General features: G+C 40.9%; 1 protein-coding gene across 3 annotated transcripts; it reads right to left on the reverse strand.

Moving 5' to 3' along the window:
- Positions 1–1932: 1932 nt before the first annotated feature.
- odad2 (outer dynein arm docking complex subunit 2) lies at positions 1933–20708 on the reverse strand. Of its 3 annotated transcripts, XM_037279965.1 has the most exons (22): positions 20642–20707; positions 20409–20453; positions 20043–20258; positions 19797–19957; positions 19563–19725; positions 19369–19475; positions 19153–19289; positions 18480–18593; positions 16685–16779; positions 16127–16225; positions 15804–15957; positions 14134–14280; positions 13836–14045; positions 13250–13483; positions 13064–13174; positions 12841–12995; positions 10401–10581; positions 10262–10323; positions 7880–7994; positions 5876–6064; positions 5480–5701; positions 1933–2101 (listed from the first exon to the last, which is right to left on the reverse strand). In XM_037279965.1, the coding sequence occupies exons 3-22, from the start codon at positions 20252–20254 to the stop codon at positions 1979–1981; spliced, it is 2991 nt and encodes a 996-aa protein (XP_037135860.1). In that variant the 5' UTR covers positions 20255–20258; positions 20409–20453; positions 20642–20707; the 3' UTR covers positions 1933–1978. The 3 variants fall into 3 exon arrangements, with proteins under 3 accessions (XP_037135860.1, XP_037135861.1, XP_037135862.1); XM_037279966.1 differs by lacking the exon at positions 20409–20453 and having other exon boundaries at positions 20642–20706; XM_037279967.1 differs by lacking the exon at positions 1933–2101 and having other exon boundaries at positions 5691–5796; positions 20642–20708.
- Between the last annotated feature and the right edge of the window lie 352 nt (positions 20709–21060).

Here is a 21060-nt window from a genome sequence, read left to right on the forward strand (position 1 = left end):
ATTTGAAATACAAAAAAAAGTGGATAGCAGGAGATCTCATTAGACGCCTTTAGGATTCGCCAGGAAGCGGATGCATGGCCGCTGAGCAAACACGAGGTGAGCGCGACACCAGACGCTCCTACCGCGAGACCTGCTACGGTGCGAGCTCGCTGGAATGATAGAAAGGCTAATACACGGTTAGAGAACAGGAGCTGTGTTCTGCCTCTCTTAACTTGGACGCGGCTCTGAGAAGGCTGTTGTGCGCACGTGTATTTTTTATGGCAATGCAGCGAGACAACATTGCTGCCAACTGCTGTGATCTTATATTAAAAAATGCTTCCTAGCCATTGAAAATGGAGGGCGGAAAGCTGCTATTCATTATTTTTTATGAAATGTTTCAGAAAAGCACTTAGGAAAATGTGAGAAACCTCGAAAGAGGACTTGCTTTACTTGACACATCGAAAGACAATGTCAAATCAAAAGGTCGACCCAGAAACGATTCTACCAGACTCCCTCGATCATTTCGCCTAAAATGTCCACTTTAGATTCCCAGGTGAAGTCAGGCCAATGGTGAGACATGAGGCACAGATAGCAGGGTCCTCATTTCCCCTGCACAACATCAACAGGGATATCCCTCCACTATTTCCATGTGAAGCAATGAGAAAACATGGGATGTTGAAAGGTGACCAGGAAGGCCAACGCTGGACGTAATTGCTGCCTATGCTGAAGCGCGCAGGCCTAACCTCTAATTTCCCCTTGAATAATGTCGCAGTGTCGGACAGCGAGCCAGAAAAAGTGGCACTTTCTTTTCTAAGAGGGTTTGCGGCCCAACTAATACTCTCAGCTGTGGCTTGAAGACTAAAAGGCAGACTGTGACATCCTTCCAGCTTTTCCCTTGCGCTCCACAAGGTTCGGATTGAACGTCAAAAATCTCGTCACAATGTCAACAATATTAGAAACCCCCTTTTTATCCTTAAACATTATTATCAATGACATCATAATGACAGGCTGTTTGAAAAGAACATAAAGGGTGGATGAAAAAGTTTTTTTTTTTAAAGCAGTTCCTGATGTTTTGGGTTCAACCAGCTTCTGACATTTTGGTGAGGAAGTTGCTTCATTCATGCACTGCCCACCATGGATCATGCTCCTCCACTTGACCCCGTCTAACAGCTGGGAGTGGTTTAAACCTCAGAGAGTGATGGAGTTCTGCTTTTGCCCCTATTTTTGAACACAGCTAATATAAATCTTAAGGCCCAAAGTAGCTTCTGTGGCATCTCAGATAAATTGGAATGAAATCAGACTGACTTCAAATGTTGCCAATTTCTGTTGTGATGGAGTCAAACCCAATATGGGCGGGTTAGTTAGCCAAACCAGATCAGATGGAAAAAAAACACATTTACAAACTTTGGAGTATCTATTGGAAACACACTCAAACAAGAAATCCAAGCAAAAAAAAATTCTCATTTTATTCATTTCACATTGTGGAGCCTCCAAAATTAAATAAGGTCATTCAGAATTCAGGTAAAACTGAATAGAGATTTCCAATTGCAACCCTGAGTTACCAAGTTTGGTGACAAGAAAATCAATAAATAAAATCATAGCTTCAATTACATTTTATTTTTGGAATGTACAGTACTGTAAGTATTCAGTTGTTTTCTACTTGAGTTTTTGTCCATGCTGACCTCAAGGCCTGCCCTGTCTGTGATCTTTTATTTGAGTGAGTCCTTTATTTATTATGTTACTGCTCAGAAGCTCCTTTGTAACCCTCAAACTTCCACACACCCAAACAAGTCATAAATCCGATTGTTTAAACCTTCAGTGCGCTTGGTAAATAATCGTAAAAGGAAATAACAATCAGTTTGATGATGTCATCCTTACATGCATTACCTCACCCTCATGAGGCAACAGATCAGAAAGATTAAGCACAACAGCAAATAAATACAAGCCCTGAGGTTTTTGGATTTAATCATAACATTTTATTTATAGCCACCTGCTTCCATTACATGCGTGGTGATTTTTTGGCCCGAGACTGGTTTGGGAAGAGCAGACGAATGTTGCGCACGCAGTCGGCGGCGGCGTTGCGGACCTTATCATCATCACAGCCCATGAAGTGGATCAGAGGCTGCAACGAGTACACAAGAGAGCGTTGAGCTGGCAGGAGGAACACAGACAAACGTCTGTAAGAGCAAAAGTCACGCATGAACCGCGTGCACGTGTGTTTTCGATGTGTGCTAACACACAATTTCAAGCCGGACATTAAAATCTGAGCATGAACCACGTCACTCAGTTTCCTTCTCACTGCCCAGATCAGATTTATATCTATCTGACTATTAGTGGCTTGTGTAATGGAACAAGTTATAGATTGTTCTGTGACACGCTCCTGCATTTTTTCCCACAATCTCAAGATTTTGATAGCACAGAAATGAGCAGTTGAGGGAATTTGCTTACTGTTTAGTTTTTGTGTCATGTAGAAACTCTCTCGATATATTTAGAGAGAGAAACCAACTCTGTTATGTTTTTTTTGGGGGGGTGAGCTTTCTTTTGTTTTATCTGGAGAGAAATCACTACATTACGTTTGCGGGTGGTTGTGGGATTGAATCAAAATAAAAGTCAATGTAAGCGTAAATACGACGGAGCTAAATTTATTCAATGTGTGCTTCTTCTTAAATTCCCATTGAGGTTTTCCAAACCACACTTTATTTTCAAAAGGGATATTTACACTGATAATAAAGTGACAACAATACATTCCGATAAACACGAATGTTGTTTACTTCATTTGGTAGAAAACACCAAAAGCTTCAGCTCACGTCAATGCAGCAGTGTTGGGATTATGTGAAACATTTGCCCTTTTGGTTTTATTGGATTTTTAAATAGCATCCAAAAACACCTCGGTGAGCAAACTCACATCCACAGGCTGGAGAAAACATGCAGCTTGCTAACAAGTCTCTTTTGTGAAAAGAGAGGATGCCTGAGAAGTGCCAGAGGCCGAGATGTTGCCAACGTTCACTGCGTGTTATTCAGACGCCGCCAAATAAGTTCTCGCAAAGCACGCAGCTCTGCTAAGATAAGCGTGTCTCTCTTTGCAGCCCCCCCCGTCCTCTCAAACTTGCGCTTCCCCTCCCAGCTGGGATCTCGTAGAATATAAAACAGCGCTTGTTAGATATTCCCCGAGTGTGGCGAACACTTTCCGCTACGTTTGAAATTGGGAATCGTGCTCTTCTGAGGTTGTTGCACTTTACCGAACTCCAGTGACCTCCAAGACGAAAGGGAAAGGAAGTATACACGCTTCATAGAACTCTCTCGGGCCTCCCCTCTAAAGCAGTCTGGGAGGGCTATGCACTCAATTGCACATATTCGATCACACGTGGAGGTGTCACGGTGTTAAGTGTGCTCACGTTTGACCAGCTGCAGGTAGTTCAGACTTACACTTGCCCCAACCTGCCATTTATGGCTCCATCATCTCCCAGCGTTCCTGGGATTCAAGCGTTAGGATACGCAGGGGGCACCAAGTTTAGCTGAGCCAAGTTGGGGAGAGGAAGTTGGTGAAGGAAGTCAAAGTAAACATTCCCTGCAGTTGAGAATGTTTTGCTACCTTTGGTTTCTAGAGAGGATGGAGCAAGGAGGAGCTTTTAATTAGGAAATTTAGTTGGAAATTTTGATTGTGATTCCAATTTTATTTATTTTCTTTCTTTCTTTCTTTCTTTCTTTCTTTCTTTCTTTCTTTCTTTCTTTCTTTCTTTCTTTATTTATTTATTTATTTATTTATATATTTTTTTACTTTTTATTTATTTATTTATATATTTTTTACTTTTCCCAGTTAGCGGCAAATCTTCATTTCCTATGAAAGAGCCAAAAAGTGTCCATGTGAATTTTTGCTTTGAGCAAACAATCCTTTTGGAAGCAATGCAAAGCTTCATCCAAAAATCAAGCGCATCCGTATAAAACTGTGAGATACCAAGAGTAGATGTCAAATCAAACGATGATGGGCAATCCATCTCTCTGGCTTCAATTCTCAATGGCAAATCCTTTGAGATGCCTCTGATTTACAAAAACTTGAGCATCCGTGTTAAAAAGATGTGTGAAGGACAACAAGTAAATTAAGATGAATGGAAGGACCACATTGGAGCATTTCGGAAGGATTAGAACAACTATGACAAAGGCAGCTAATCGATTTTCCAGAGCGAGATGCTTTTCTTTAGGATGCCTAATTTCCTTTGCGAGCCTCGGGGTGCTGCTACACACATCATTAAGTGTGCTACAGCATGAACATTACGTTCTCAAAAAAATCCACGCTCATTTGAAATCGTACACTACACGTGGGCGAACATGTTTGGAGAGCTTCTCCGCGGCACAGAAAAACACACTGAAATATTGCTGCAATAACACCAAAGGTGGTCTATAAATTTACACCAGAGCATAAATTAAACACGGACTCCCTGATATCAATAGTCAATAAACTACCGATGATGTTGTTTTCTGACAAATTCTTTCTACGGGGTGTCTAAATGTCATCGGAGCAGATCATTTTGATGACCGTTGCACGGTGGTGATCGACATGCTCTCAAAGCGGAATGTCTCCCCCGGGGTCGGCCAGGTACGTTGAGACTGAAGCCAGACTCAACAATGAGACTGCCTGTGGTGGCTTTCCACATCTGAGATTAACAACAAATGCAACACCGGGTGCAGTTAAGCTCTTTAAAAGTCCCAAAATACATTATGGAGAGTTGTTGCAATCCTTCACTGCTACATTAATAAGGTCAAATACTGCAGCAGATTACAGTGGGCGGTTTGTCATGCATTCGTACACACTTGCCGAGATACCGTGGAAAAGCACGCGCGTACACACACAGGATGATAAAAAAATATTGCGTATAATAAAACAGTTCTTTAAGAATTTGACGTCATTGTTTTGGGAACACCCAATGTTCAGTGAAGTGAAGCAATTACAGCTAAATGCTTAACCACTGTAACAGCATAAAGTGCACCAATTTTATGAACATGGGAAAAAATGCTTTGGTTCAGATATAAATAGTATTTAAAAAAAATTAAATAACAGATTTGCAGTTTGTAGATTTCTGTGTATGCGTCTGAGGCATGCTGGATAAAGCTGTACATTAAATTATTATTTTTTTTTTCATCACAGAAGCTTTAATTTAGCATAGTTTCATCTAATCTGCTCCCAAAAAGTTGCTGCATTTTACCCTGATGTCCAGGAAGCGGCCTTAGCAACGGTTGCCACCAGCTACAAGCCTTTGACTTGCGCTGTAATGGCATGTAGGCTCTACCAGAGAAATGACACTTTGCACACACTGCCTTGTTTGCTTTCCTGAACTCCCATGATGGTTCGACATTTGAGCCGTGTTTCCTCAGCCGAATAAAAAACACTTTTGTTGCCGGTCAAAGGATGTCAAAATATTCACGGTTTTGGTTTGAACAGTTTTCACACGATTCAAACAAGGATGGTGTTAATGATCATTTTCGACAAAATCCTGTGACTGACCTTGACTACTCCTTCGCTGTGCATGATGATGCAATTGTTTGACTCCTTGGACAGCTGATGCATGGCCATCACTGTACTATGACGGACTTTGGTGTCCTGCGACTTTAAGTATTGCGCCAGGTGGGGCAGGATTCCCGCCTCGCCGAAGACCGCCCTGTTGTTACGCCACGGGCAGCACTGGGCGATAGCTTGAGCCAGGTGGCAACGAAGTAGGTCACCGGGCTGCGTGGAGAACAGGATGCTATCAAAGATCAGTCAAGGGAGCAGAAAGCTGCCTAGCAACAACATCTACAGATGTCTCATTAGTGGGATGGATGCTGTGAAGGATACAAAGCAGCAGCATTTAATGCTTCTCGAGTGTTTTCGAGAAGAACACAAACTATGGAGTACGCTTACTCTGTCAGTCAGCTTGGCCAGTAGCGAGACCACCTCATAATCGGTCAGAACTGCCAAATTGTACTTGTCTTTGGCGATTTTGGCAATCACGGCGCAGATGCTTGCCAGCACGTCGTCATTGGATGACTTGAGCAAATCTATGACCAGCTCCATAGCACCCATCAGGGAGCTCACCATTTCCCCTGCTTCCTAAAGACAAAAAAGTGCTTAGGTTAGACACTTTTATTTGCTTTCCAAGCAATCAGCCTGAAATATTCTACAACTTCTTCAGCGCTCTCACCAAATCCACCACATGGAATTTAAAGCTTAGAGGTGACATTTATAGACCCCCCCTTCCCCCCCTCAGAGAACTGTTGAATTGTGAGAGAAACCTCACAATTCAAATTCATGGCCATGGCAGGTACCGCAAGGGCTTTTTACCCACTTATGGAGCAATGCGTTACCAAACCAAGAGTCTAGTGGGGAGTACTAAAAGAACCACAGCGGAAGAGCTGGCAGGGGCACGGGCTTCAGTAGGGCTTGGCACATCGGGGCACTCTTTTAAAAATACAACTCGCTAGATTGCAGAAGAACAGACCAAAGTGGCCAGGTCTAAATCTAAAAAGCACACAGCCTCCTTGGACATCATGTTGGAGTACGTCTGTGGGAATGTTTGCTCATCGCGTGTTGAGAGGGGCTCACAAGTCCTGCTCGTTCATTCCAAAGGTGACAGTGGAACTCTTGATGCAACCATTAAATGTATTCTGATTACAATTTAGGATCTTGAAGTCGTTTGCTTACAATGTCTATTTTCTCAGTATTGTAAAGTCAAACAAAATGTCGTGTCCAGCTATATTAAGTCCCACGGGTTTGTGTTTAAAAGCACAGCTTCAGCTTGAATTGAATTCTAGCCAGGATGCCGTCTATGGCCTCTGTGATGCTTTGCCAGGAGATGAGAAACGTGTGCAACGAAGGGTAGAAAAAGTTGGGTAATGGAGCTCAAGGCCAGCGAGCTAACCCTTCCATACACACACAGGAAGCTCTCCGTCAGGAATACTGATGACGGCTGGCCGCGAGTCCCAGCGACAGCGGAAGCTCTCACAAGCACCAGCTGCGATGTGACTGGCCCCGAATCTCTTTCATGGCAAGGATGGACCCCCAGATGCTGTATAATGACACTCTTAAGCAAGATCGGAGTTTAACAAGCACTTTGTTGTAATGCATTTCAAGTTTAGCTGCATGTGTGAGTTCATCAACGATGAAAATGCACGCTGTATCTTGATAACAGCATGTTGAGTCGGGATTTTCAGCGCCAGAATAAGAAGCAACACCACAGGATATTACTTGGGTCTTTTCACCCCGCCCGCTCACCCGCTTCCCACTTCAACAACCTTGGTGTGCCAGAGGAGCTGTTCTGCTTCTTATTAAGCCGTGGTTCATGTAAGCCCCGTCTGACACCGCCCTGCCCCTTGCTAACGTTAACCTCCCAGCAGCAGGTTGCAGCGAGACAGGCTTGGTGATATTTAAAGGCGTTTTTGCATTGTGAGTGGTGCTCAGTTCATTGTGGAACAACAAAAACTATTTAGGCCCCAAGGTTGTCTTAAAGTTGTCGGAGGCTTTGTGGAGAAACAGGATAAAAACTATAAAGTTAACAAAAGTAGAAAATGCCTTATTTTTTTGTTGTTGTTTTTCTCGGCCATATGAGGTCAAATCCTGGTTTTACAGAGGATGAATTATAGATGGTGAATATGGAACGGGTGGAGCTGTTTTATTGTTACACAAATCGTAAAGAGACAAAAAACACATTTGCAGAAAATGAAAGAAAAGTGGCGTGCCACGTTTGTTAGATGTATATTTTTGGTTCAAACTGACAATACATTAAGCAGATGTGAATCTGCTCTTCCAGAATGACGAGAATTGTTCCAGTCAAACATGTAAAGAGAGTAGAAATTAAAAAGCATTGAGTATTTCTGGAAAACAGCTGTGTAGTTCTTGTGTAACATTGCTAACAAACAAATACTCTACCTTTGCATTCTCAATACATGGACAAAGAGCCCAAGCGGCACTGGATTGAACATCTGGGTTAGGATTTTTCAACAAGCTCCAAACCCACCGGATTGCATCAAGCTCCTGAATGATCCTTTGGAAGGAAAACCACTCATGTGAGAAAGTAAAAAGACAGAGTGGAATAAGGACAGAAATAATATGCAAATTATGTTGAAAGAAATTTCAGGCTGTGAGTTTAGTCAAGATGGAAAAACTGTTCCAGTCAACCCTAAATCCTAACCTAACCCTAAAATAAAAATAAATGTTTTTGGAATGTCCCAAACAAAGCCCATGCTGTGCATTTCCTAATTTGGAGCTCCAAATAACAAAACAGAATGTTGTGATTAAAGAAAAAAAGCAAAAAAATCATTATTTCTATGGTAATTTATGGTATGAGCTAATGTTATGCGAATATAAACACATGCATATGTCTATATTGTACATACAGCAGCCACAACATCGCAGAGAATCAAATTTAGAGCTGTTCCTCATTTATTTTACTCTGGTAGCAACCATAATTACTCTCATTATGGCGTAGTACAGTTCTACCCTGCTGCAAACTACAACCAAAATCATAATTATATTGTTTGATCTGAAAAACCTGCCCCATCAATTCTGAGTTGGGTAGACCAAGTTCGGTCATGTTACCCTAAATCCGCCCGGCTAGCAGCAGGCTCCATAAAAATTGATGAATTTCAGCATCAGCATTTCACCACAACACATTCTCAAGTCCTACTCACTTCCTCCCCGGGCGTAAAACTCACTCAGCTGCTCTGCTTAGTCCAAATCCCACACGACGGAAAAGCTTAGGTCAGAGGTTAACCGACATCTGTGTAAAATGCTTCATGCACAGATTTATATATAGACACACAGACACATTTTTAGTATGCATTATGTTGGCTTGACTAAAAAAAAAAACGTGACCCCCCCCCTTTCCAAATCAAACAGGTCACTTAATATTTTTGGTGCTTGTGTGAAGTTTACTCAAACATTAACCATATTTAATTTTGCATCGTCCAGGTTCAGAATGTAAATAAAAATTGACCAACATTGAATGCTGTCATAATTACTTAAACATTCGGTTAATTGCGCTATCTCTATGACTAGCAATGAACTCATCAGAGGCGTCCCAAACACCATCTGTCTTCTCTTTGCACATAAATCAGTCTCCAATGATCATAACATCAGATTCCAGTCTGCTGGGCCTCTTAAATCTGCACCAAAAAAAAAAAAAGAAGCTCCATATCATCGGCCAGAACAGCTCTGTCTGCCTGTGAAGCAGGTATGAAACAGATTAGCATAGAGGTTGCATCTGACATTGATGGATTAGAGGAGGCCACCGCAGACTCTGGAGGTATCAAACAGTGTGTGTTCTCTCTTGTAGCAACACAGGATCCATTGGAGAAAACGCAACTGGAGTTATTCATGGAAAAGCTTGAAAAGGACTTGGAAAAAAAATCTGGCCTTATGATGGTGATATTTGAGAAAAATTTTGATGTTGAATTAAACACAGCAGAAAGCATTTTGGCTGAAACTGGTCGGCAAACTGCTGGACTAACACGTCTTAAAATACAATTTAATTAAAAAAACGCAGCTATTGACATATCATTTTGTTTACCGCTATAAAGTCAATTATAAAACGTAATTATACGGTCTGGCCTAAATATACCGTCGGGTTAGGGTTGGAAAAACCCACTCATTTACTCGCCTTAATCTGACATGGTAGTTTTAATGACTGATATGATAATAATGCCAGTTTTTTAACGATGTGAACAATTCCCTGCCAGTTTTATTCGCGTCTTAATTCAGAAGTGTCTCGCGGTCCCTTTCGGTCTCGTAAAAGCCAACGAGGCACCGATGGAAGTCCCTCGCTGTTCTCCTGTATCGAGCGTGAGGTTTTTAAATGAACACAGAGTAAATACTGCATTGGACTGCGGGTCACTGTGCATTCCCAGCCGTGTTGTCTTGGAAATGGGAAGGGCTTTACATGTATTTGTCTTGACAGTGGCCACAAAGCTGCAGTAAAACGCCAGGAATTAAACCAACCGGTATTTAGAGCAGCAGGTAAAATAAGCAAAGCCTAAACAAAACTATGATTAAACCAGGGATCAAAGCAAAATCTATCTGCACAATACAAATTAAAGCCCCATAGCTCTTTAAACATCAACATGTGACAAGTTAATGACACAGTAATTCTTTCTCTTGTCATAGGAACTGAATGACAAATAGTGTAGTCTAAAGTTATTTCCGTGGTGACATGAGTAAACTGCACTGAATTGTTCTAACAAGGAAGCCACATCAAATAGGTACGCTATTGTAATGTCATCATTAACAGTGTCAATTCTGTCGAGACAGACTTACGCCATGTTGTCCAGATCTGTGGCGCAGGCCTCCACCACCCTGGTTACATTCACCAACAGCGCCTGGTGGAAGGACAAGACCTTAGATACACTTAGGAACTAATTTAGAGGAGGCTACAAAAACACACGGTTGGGCATGCCTCGTTTCGTCCGATCAGGAGCCGCACAAGTGGTTGGAGGCCTCCGCATTTGCGGATGGTGATCTTGTTTGCGGGCTTTTGTGCAAACTCCGCCAGGGCTCCCACCACATTAACCAGCACATCTTCGGGCTGGTTGCCCAGAAGGGTGATCAGGGTCTCCAGGACTTTTTGCTCTTGAAACCTTTCAAGGATAAAGTAAAGGACCATTTTTTTTTAGGGGAGGTTCATTCATTTGACTTTCACCCAGCTGATTTTGGCAGATAAGGATTTTCCCGACGAATGCTACCCAAACAATTTTCAGGAACGGAGGTAGCAAGGAAACTTGTCTAGAAGTTATTTGTTATTTTTGATTGTGCCTTGTTTCCTGACTGGACCGAGTAGTAAACTAGAGCACATATTTAAGAAGGATATCGTGGTGGAAGCAAACCTCCACAAACCCCTGATGTCCAGTTAAATTTCACTATCTTTATTCACGGTTACGGTCGCTGGCGTCTTGATGCTTGAAGCTATTGTAGTGTACAAGGCCAAGGTCATTTCGGTTTGGTCAAAGTCCATTGAAGAAGCATAGCCTATTCTTGCAAGAATAAACATTGCTAATGAACAGACAAGCTGCCAAAGCTAACTTGGGTGAAATTCACCTTAAAGATGAGCCAAGTGTGATAAACAGACTTTGATATAATCTCGTAAATTATACGGAAGATCAAGATTTTTTTTGAACCTAAAATTTGACCAAAAAAATTCTGTATTAGCAAAATTGGCAATCGTAATTTTCCACTGGAGGAGTTCTTTATTGTTTTTGTTACACGTGTCAGTAACACCTCTATGTGCAGACTGACTAGGTCACATATTGATGCATTCATAAATCTGCGCTAAATAATAAAGTTCCCTTTTTTCCACACATCACTGGCAGAGTCCTTTTCCCATTCCCAAACTTGATAAAAGTTTGGCCCACGTTGCCCGAGTTTTGGCAGGTTCATTGAAAATCACAAGCGCGTGGTAGACAATATTGTCTTAAAATAAACACGTTGATGAAACATTAATCAGACAAAATGGCTAACACATGCTTCCTCTTGTCTTAAGTGGGAGTCCCCCAGACTAGTACACTGTCCAGACCGTGGAGGACATCAACGATGTTAAAAAAAAAAAAAAATGCTACGACCAAGGTCTGTTTCCTTTGAGCTTGTACTTTCAAAAAAAAAAAATGTTGCAAAATGATTTGACAGTAATGACTTGGTCACCTCAGTCCACAAAGCTCCTGCCTGACCTCGACATTTTCAGAAATTCAAATAAGGCAGCGTTGAAAGAAAAAAAAAAGATCCTAAATATATTTGCTCTGCGCCATGCTGACTTCCTAGCGAAGACGTGACCACATCTGACCCTTCCTTCACACCCAAGTGTCCGCAAAATGAGAGCTCGATTCATATTTGGGTCCTGTGGCACCATCATTAAGATAACTTTGTGACAGTGTGATTTAGTGTGAGGGCAAACAGACACTTTAGTGTTTATACGTTTAAGTGCTACTAAATAAGCTGTACAAGTGATGTTGGGCACCATTTGATTTATTGCTTTTGCTGCTATCAATAGTAGCTATGTGCTATTTTAAAAAACGGGAACAGATGGCATGTGGCCCGCACTGGCAGTGACTTTTCCAAACTGTCATATTAATCAAAGGCTTGTGCAGTTCACTTGTTTTATATGAATCCAAGTTGCGGTCAGAGAATTTACAATCCGCTTATTTGGAAAATGTTTTATGAAATGATTGTGTAGCAATAATCAATTAAAAAAATATTACACTCCATAGCTTTATTCTACATGCCATATAGTTTTGTTTAAAGGCAGTTAAAATATGAAATATTTTGTGACGTTTCTGCTTTGCTTAACTTGTGGCAGCTCCACTTCAGGGGGAAGACTTAAATTAGACTTTAAATGTAGGATATCATTCTGTCACGTATGATATATGAAGTGCTGAAAGATGCATTTAAGAGCGACTCAGCCTTTTTCCCCCTAAAAGAAATTCTCTCGTCCATTTCAACTATTCACTCGGGAGGAGGGGAAGGTATTTTCAGATAATCTCACCTCAAAAAACAAATGTCCTCCTAAAATCACATCTCCATCATGGCTCACTCACTATAACATCTCAAGTCTTAAACTGCTGATATTAACAAGTTTTATGAAGCTGCTATTTTTTTTAACAATCAAATATTTACTTCACTGTATTTGAGTCTGGGTGCTAAAGACCACAGAACATTTTATGCAGCAAATTACATCATCCAGACACAATAGTAAAGACATCATCATGCAAGTGGAAACAGTGATACATCCACTCCCCCCCCTTCCTCGCGATAAAATTTAAACGCTCTGAGATGATGACAATAACGCATGTGTGTGTATGTGTGTACCAGTGGGCAAAAAAACAGGGGACACTGTGTCTTAAGCTTACACATCCAGGTTCTCCGGGCTGAGGGAACACTTCCAGATAGCTCCAGTGGCGGCAGCCATGAGCGTTTTGTTTTCCGTCTTGCCTAGAAGTGAAACCAGAGCCTGCAGACCTCGGCTCTCATTCACTAAGGTGCGGGTCCGCTTGTTTTCTGCACACTGCAATTAAAAACAATATATTTTGTGTCTAACTGGGAAATGAAAATTGATCATCACACAGATCAAACCTTGAAAATGACATTTGCGCAATGTATCCGTAGTTCGTCATTGTCAATGCTGAGGTTCTGGACCAAGTCTTTGATCATGCCCTCTGTTTGAATGTCATCTTTGCAACTTTCCTGCGGTTACAAAACAATTCCTGGATGTGAAATGATCTTGCTGTTAATATATTTAAGTCTGAGGATGGGAGTCACCTCGTCAGCGCAGTTCTGCAGGATGCCCACCGCTGGGATGAGCATGTTCATCTGTGTAGACTTGAGCAGGCGGCCCAGTAGAGGAACGCCACCAGCATTATGGATGGCCTCTTTGTTTTTAGGACTCTTGCTACAGCTCCAAAGTGCCAACACCCCAAATCGGGCCACCTCGACATCCTTCTCCTGCTTTGCATCTACATTTGCTATATCGGGAGCACAATCTAGCAGCTTCACCTGATCAGAGACAAAAATTCAACATCATTCAGTTTCAATCTCTCGTTCCTAATGAGACAGAGCAGGCAAGGCGAACACTGTCCGGTTCAAAGGTGGTCTCGTAGCACGGCGTGAAAGTAATTTACTCGTTTGAGTGACTCGCACATTAGAACATCTGATTTTGGGTCCGAGGAAAATATACAAGAGTGTAGAGCCTTTAATCACAGGGCGCTCTGTCAACAAACATGAATGCAGGTCAAAGGATGTTGGCGGGACATTCTATCTGATTGGCTTCAACACCCAATCTGGTGTTTGTAAAAAGACTCAGACAGGTGAACCAATATTATGAATGATTTGATTGATAAATACTCACAAGTTTACTAATCCCGTTGTACTTTCGAACAGTTCTCCTCGCCCGGCGGAAACTGGTTAGATTAGCGATGGTCTCGGCAGCTAAGGCCTTCACGTCTTTATTCCGTGAGTCCAGGACGTTAACGATGCTTCGCAAGCCTCCGTTGTCGACGATGGCTCGGCGGGTTTGAGCGTTGTGGCTGACGTCTCTGAGGATTTGCAGAGATCCAAGCTAATCCAATCACAAAAAAAAAATCTGTTTTTTGCGGGAGTCGTGACTTTAATTAAGGTGAGCAAGCATTTTGTTGAAAATAACTCACTTGGAGATTAACTTCGTCCAAATGTAGAATATTTGTGAGGACTTTGAGGCCACCTGAGTCCTGCATGGCCCAATGATACGTCTCATGCGTCAGGTCGTAATCCATCAAGGCGTAGAGAGTCAACAAAGTGGCTGTCTGGTCGCCTGCCTGGAATTAGAATTGCCATCAGTCAAAAGCTGCGTCCCAATTCGTAAGCCCTTCGGGAAGTTTATAGAAGTTAGGTTTTAGCGAAATCCTCACCTTCCCTTTCTAGTATCCCCCATAACAACCCCAGCTAAAATGTTTTAATGCCACAGCCTGTTGGCTGTTTAGCTTTGCGGTGGGAGCTGATGGAAATAAATTATTTGCTAACACAAGGCAGCGCTCCGACTCTCGTGCCAAGACCAGAAGCCATTAGGTTCTGCTCCAAGAAAGAAAGAACACTATTAGCATTCAAAGCCCCAAAACTAATGTGGCTCGGGCATTTGAAATGACAAATATGTTTTGACAGTTGCTAAACACTCACCTATTTTTATACCTGCACCCGAGCGAACAACAACATTTTAACTGAAACATTAAAGAGAACAAAATAGAACGTGTGGATATTTTTTTTTTGTCTTACTATTTGCCTTTACTTAAAACTCACATAATCACTCATAACTCTTGAAATGCCTCTTCAATTTTTCCCCCTGACATAAAACAAATATACTGATAAATTTTACATAATCATTCCTGACTTCAAATTTTGGAAAAGCCATGTCACTGTTTGGCAGTCAAAAAAAAAAAAAAAAGGTAATGTGGGCAAATGAACATAAATTACATTAAACACAAAACAGAGCATCAGTGTGTGGCTTCGAGAAAGTATGAAACTTCCTGTAGTACAAACTTATGTCTATAATGCACAGGGATAAAGATCAGCCTAAAATAAAACAGATATTTAACTTGGCTCTTGCTCCGTTTCAGCCTCTGACGGTAATATAAAAACGAGGGCTGGACAAAGCCCATAAATAACTGCCTGGTGTGGTTTGAAGACAGATAGATAGCTGGGACGTGTTGCTTCCTACTGCGCACAAGATTGTTGACACAGGAACACACACACCAAAATACAGCTGAAAAGTATGAAACCCACTAAAGTATTTTTTTAATTCCCTTTCCCCTGACTGAATCCACTCCTTTCATATCACACCCTTGTATGATCTTTTATTATTATTGTGGGTGTAGTTCTGTATTATTTTTCTTTGGAAACTACATCCTGACAATCTAAATTGTATGACGTCCCCCATAAAAAAAAAATAAAAAAAGTCAAGTAGTCAGAAGGATTCCAAGTCAGTCTGGGTAACCCGCATTTTTTTTTTCCCTTTCCTTTCCTCTCTGACACATTAATATTCACCATATGTCCTGTCCGACTTGTCACAGGCACGCTTCATTTTTATATATCTGCGGCGTGGGCAAACACTGCCTACAGCTGGTGCCGTTGGACAGTTCTTTCCCCTCTGCTTTGGCTCGCATAGGCGACCAAACAAGCTTGTCTCACAAAACAGGAATTCACCGACAAAGCCAAGCACTTCAATCAGACGGAAGCGTCGCCTTTAAACTTGGTCTTTCTTTCCTCCTGATCAGCAGTTCAATATGACTAAAATCTCAAATTGAGGTTAAAATCCTTCATGAGTGATGCGTTGACGTTCCCCTACCCGAAGGTACTTGACCAGTTTCTGGATCTGCCAGTACTCTGAGGGCAGATCTGTGTTTCGTTGACGGCGCACTGGCTGTTCTTCTTCCTCGTAACTTTGATCGCTCTCAGATGAAGTCTCACTATAAACGTCCCCTGGTTGTAATTGGGACTTACTGAAAAAGGAAAAAAAAAAAGCAGGAAATATTATTATTTGATCCCTTAAGACCAGACGGTAATGTCAGAAACTTTGAGGGCGACTATCCTGCATGTTTTAAGTGTTTCCCTCCTCTATCACACCTGATACAAATGCATCAAAATTTGAAAACCAAAAGAGACACTCACACTTTCATAGAGGACAGTTGATCCGGGTACGAGGACTGTGACATGTTCTTGGGTTCCTTCTGTGACTCATCAATTTCAGAAGTCTTCGTTTCATCCTCACTGTTAACACAAAAAATAAAAATACTCAGTTAGAATTGGAACATATCACCATTGTAACAATAAATAATTCTATATTTATAATTGTAACTCAAACTATGTATAAAAGTTTTACTCAGTCCCCCACAGCAGCTAGTCCAGGGTTTCCTTGGCAACGACAGAACGCACTCATTATTTCAAAGCAGCGTACCATCAAAATGTTTTCAAATCTATTATTTTAAGGTCAAATACTACATAGCGTTACTTAAAAAAGCATTTCCTATCTGTAGATCATATCTTTAATTGTGCAGAAAGGCTCTCCATGCTGTGATGGCATTTATTAGTCTTGCTGACTGTGTAGTTCCACTGGCTAACTACCCAAAGCATGTAATGACTCAAAATATCACTTTCCTCTCAGTAGTGTTTTCACCAAGCCGTTTTTTTTAGGACAATTACAATTTGGAAACAGTCGATGGATCTTACCGTTCGGTCGGTGTCGACTTCCTCTCGATCCTTTTTAATGACAGTTGTGTCTGAGCATCCACTAATTTCGGCGTACTCAAAAGTCCTTGGATATTCTTTGAAATGGTTAAAGAAGAAAAACAAGTCAACAACATCTCTGTTATTGTTTCAATTTCACACCCCGAAAAGTGGGACTGGCTTGGCACAGACAAAATAATGGCTATGTGTCATACATTTTCCGTGATTATTTTTGGGGTTAAAAAAAAAAACTTGCATAGATGCCAATAAGACAAATCGTTGAATAGTTTGCAGGCAGTTTTAATCACACCTGCCTTGCAAAAATAGCGCCGACTGTCGCAGGTTGTTAGGGGCTTAACATTTTAAAGGGTCGAGGAAAAGAATTAAGATGTATTTTAGTCGACGACGTCCACATACAAGCTGGAGCCAAGCATGAACGATCACTTTTCCAAAGACTTGTTTTTGCTTCAACATAAAGTGACCGGCTATTGGAAATATTCAAGTCAGTCCAAGCAAACCACAGAGCCGCAGTCTGACTTTATTCAAACTAATTGACCTTCTTTAATTCCATTATACGTGTAATGGACAAAATCCATGTGCTCTCACAGAAGGGAACGCTCAAATTTCTTTGACATGCCTCAATAAAATGTTACCAGTACTGCAAGTAAACCAATCCATAAAAGCCAGAGGCCTGCAATCGTCAACCCATTTATAATTAACCGATATAGTCGTTGACACTTTTTGTCATTTTGTATGTATTCCGTGGTCTTCACAATTAGTGATGCAAATTGTAATGTAAATGGTAGAGTCCCTGACAGCCTTTAACAAAAAACAACTGTCAGTGTCTTTTCCTACCACAGACTCCAGCATACAACAGTTGGTATTAATTTTAAGATTTTTTTTTTTCTCTCATGCAACGACACAGCATGCCCAATTTCCAATCTTGCTGAGATGTCAAAATGAATCCAAAACACTAAATGTAGAAGGAAAGTCTGCTTACTCCCTTTCTGCTTTGTTCATTTGAAGTCATCTACTGTATCTGTCGGGTCTTTCCAGTCATCTTTGTGCAAATCGGATTTTCACAGTTTGTGAATGATTATGAATCCGTCGAGGCTAAACCAAATCTGCGCTCACAGCTCGCACGCTTCAATGGTGCAAACAAAATGAGGGAATTTTGAACAAGTGAAAATTCACAAATGATTATCAGATTTTTGAACGGAGCTGGTGTTGAATATCAAGATCATTTATTATCTCAATAAATTACCAAAGCAGGAAGCAGTACTACTGAATAAATCATAGATTTTAATGTCTGGAAGCTTGCATCATTGTGTGTGCATGTGTGGTGTGTGAAGTTGTTTGATGTTGGATCAAATATACGTCATACTGCCAAGCAGACACTAGCTCACCAATGTAGTGCAGCACAGACTAATTACACAATGCACACAGTTTACGTTGTGCATGTGAGTCATACAGTGAGCAAATCAGGGAGGACCTGAAAATAATGATAAAAAATAAAAAACATGACCTGGAACAACAGGTCATTTTTATAGGACACTGCGGTAAAAGTATTGTACTGGCATTATCCTTATTCAAGGTTGTTTTTCTTCAGCTCCAACCTTTAGTCAAGGTGGAAGAACTCATGGATAGTTCCAAAATACCAGACAATTTTGGCTCGCAAGCTTCAGATGTCTGCTAGAAAGCTAAAGCTGAAGAGGAATTTCGCTTTTCAATAAAAAGTATACATCGCAATCACAAAAGAAAAGAATGAAAAAACATGAGGCGTTTGGCTCCACTGTACCTGTGAACTTTCAGCAAAGACTTGTGATTTGTTTTTCAGAAGATCAACCAGGCTCTTGAACACATCACCCGTTATTCCATAGGCACTTTCGTCCTCCTCGTCATGCTTAACACCCTGCGTGGGGAATAAAAAATAAAACACTTTCGTTAATTCCGACTAAACCGCAATCCTAATGCGACCCACATGCCAGTCGGGGAGTAGCTCAGAGGCCAAGAAAGAATCTCCAGGCAGCTGCCGAAGGGAAGTGTAAAGCCATGTTAACCGCTAAATTAGGTTTAAGACACTACCGTATTTTGAGGTTTCATTTGCATCAATGTCACCCGTTCCATGCCAGGCTGATGTTTCTACACACACCCCACCCCTCCACTTTGGCTGAAATATTTCCAGGTGAAGAAACAGACAGGAAACCTCTGGCTTGTCAGCAAAGTCAGTGAAAGAGTCAACGTTGCAGTGAGCGTTAAATTAACGTTTAAAATGATTGAAAACAGATTTAAAGGGAGCCAATGTTTGGTGGCCATTCAGTTTCCCGATTGCCTCATTTCTCCATATTATGCTAGCTTGCCTAAATAAACCCAACCATATTATTATTATTATTATTATTATTATTATTGGACACTGCTCAGTCAATATCAGCTATGATTTCATGGTGTTTTCACCATTTCACTCGTCTTACCATGTTGAGAAAATATCCAGTACTGCTGCAGGTGATGTAGAGCGTCTCTGTGTCATTCGTCTCGATCACCAGGTAACACATCTCACCTTCTATCTGTCTCCATAAAGGGGCGCGGCATCCATTGGGATGTTCATAGTCTTGAGAGGCGTGAGAAGGACAGATGGTATTAGTGTTAAGAGCAATTTCAAGCAAGTGGAATATAAATAAGACGCAAACCTGATGTGTATTGAACCGACTTTAACAGACTATCCTCCCCTATACCGCAGAAACCTTGTAAATATTCCACTTCGTTGTCCACAAACGAGGGGTTGAGACGGAACTTTCTGAAAAATGTAAAAACTATTTTTTTTAAACTTGCAGCAGATATCTAGCATATGCATTATTTGAAAGAGAGGAAAAAAAATACCCACTCTGATATTTCTTTGAGCAATATGCGACCAATATTTTTCCCTATATCTTGTAAAAGACGTAGCAGCTGGATCTTGCACTCTGACTCTTCATCCTGTGAGTGTTCTTTGTCAATCATGCTAGCAACAGTTGGACCAACAATCTTCACCTCGATCATTCTGTTTTCTGAATACAAAAGAGGAAATTAGATTGACAGTGTATTTGAACTAAAATCCAGGGTGAAGTTTATTTCTTACCTTCAATGCAAGCCCGAACTTCATCCAATCTCTTATCATTTTCCATATTCATGATATTGGCCAGCTGGTTGAAGTTCCGCACAGAAATAGTCGGAGGAGAGTGCTCTAACGTTGGAATTCCGTGCTCATCTTTCTCCTTGGACTCTACACACCCTGACTCACTGAAGGGACAACACAAATTGCATTTCTAGTCTTCGGTACAATTGCATTAGATTATAAATTAAGTAAAATCATAATTAGACTGACTTTAATTCATAATCTGCTTCAAAGTCATTTGCATCTAAAGTGGTATTCCACTGCAGCGGCTCCTCAAACAAGATGTTTGACTCCTCTGGGTGCAGAGAGCTGAAATCCGCCACGTATAGCATGATCTCTTTCAGCAGTCGCTCATTCAGCGGGATCAAATCAAGTTTGTCCTCTGAGGACCACTTTACTGATCTGGTCAGTAATGTACCCATTATGCTGGAGACAAAAAGAGAATTGGGGAGGGGTTAAATATAATATAATATAATATAATATAATATAATATAATATAATATAATATAATATAATAATAAATAATGAAGCACTGAGTCCACTACAAATATGTTGCACTTGTACTGGCAAGCTTACCTGATATTTGTTAACAACCTGTCCCGTTTGGTTGCTAGGAAACAGCTAAACAAAAATGCAATGTGGGAAAACAATATCATGGTTGCCTCATATTTATTACAGTATGTTTAAATTATAACAACAAAAATGCATGTTAACATTTGTATTATTATTGCAAATGTGCAATGCATATGCAGTTTACAAACTCAAGAACTTCATCTTCCACATTTGAAACACAAAGTGCGCAAACGTACCTTTACTTGCAGTCGCGCTTGAAAAACCTCAAGCAAACACTCTTCCTGTTAGTCTAGTCGCCATGGTTACTGACGACGGTGTTACCGTAATGTTTAGTAAAGATGCGCAACTAGAATCTGGCGTCAACGCGACTGATTTCATATGACGTCATAAAAACTCCCTTTTCCATTGCATTTGTCAATTATAATGACGCCTGTTTATTGGTTACCATGCTTTTTGTCACTTTATGCATTCAAACCGTGCACAATTTATTAATCAAAGCATGATGCATAGTAAAATAGTACTGGTAATAGTGAATTGTGTGCAGAGTTTGATACCTCTTGTGCATCTTATAATTTTGACTAAAGCAGTGTGTTGTTTTTGTGTTTCTAAAAGTGCTGTTGGTGACTTTCAGCTTTTTGTGTGTGTGTGTAGCACT

This window comes from Syngnathus acus, chromosome 20 (genome assembly GCF_901709675.1).
Source record: "Syngnathus acus chromosome 20, fSynAcu1.2, whole genome shotgun sequence".
Taxonomy (NCBI): domain Eukaryota; kingdom Metazoa; phylum Chordata; class Actinopteri; order Syngnathiformes; family Syngnathidae; genus Syngnathus; species Syngnathus acus.

Coding starts and splice junctions, on each gene's coding strand:
- odad2 (XM_037279965.1), bottom strand. CDS start 20,254: ATGGGTACATTACTGACCAGATCAGTAAAGTGGTCCTCAGAGGACAAA. Junction 19,958..20,042: donor GAAGCAGATTATGAATTAAA/GTCAGTCTAATT, acceptor TTGTCCCTTCAG/TGAGTCAGGGTGTGTAGAGT. Junction 14,046..14,133: donor TGGACGAAGTTAATCTCCAA/GTGAGTTATTTT, acceptor TGATTGGATTAG/CTTGGATCTCTGCAAATCCT.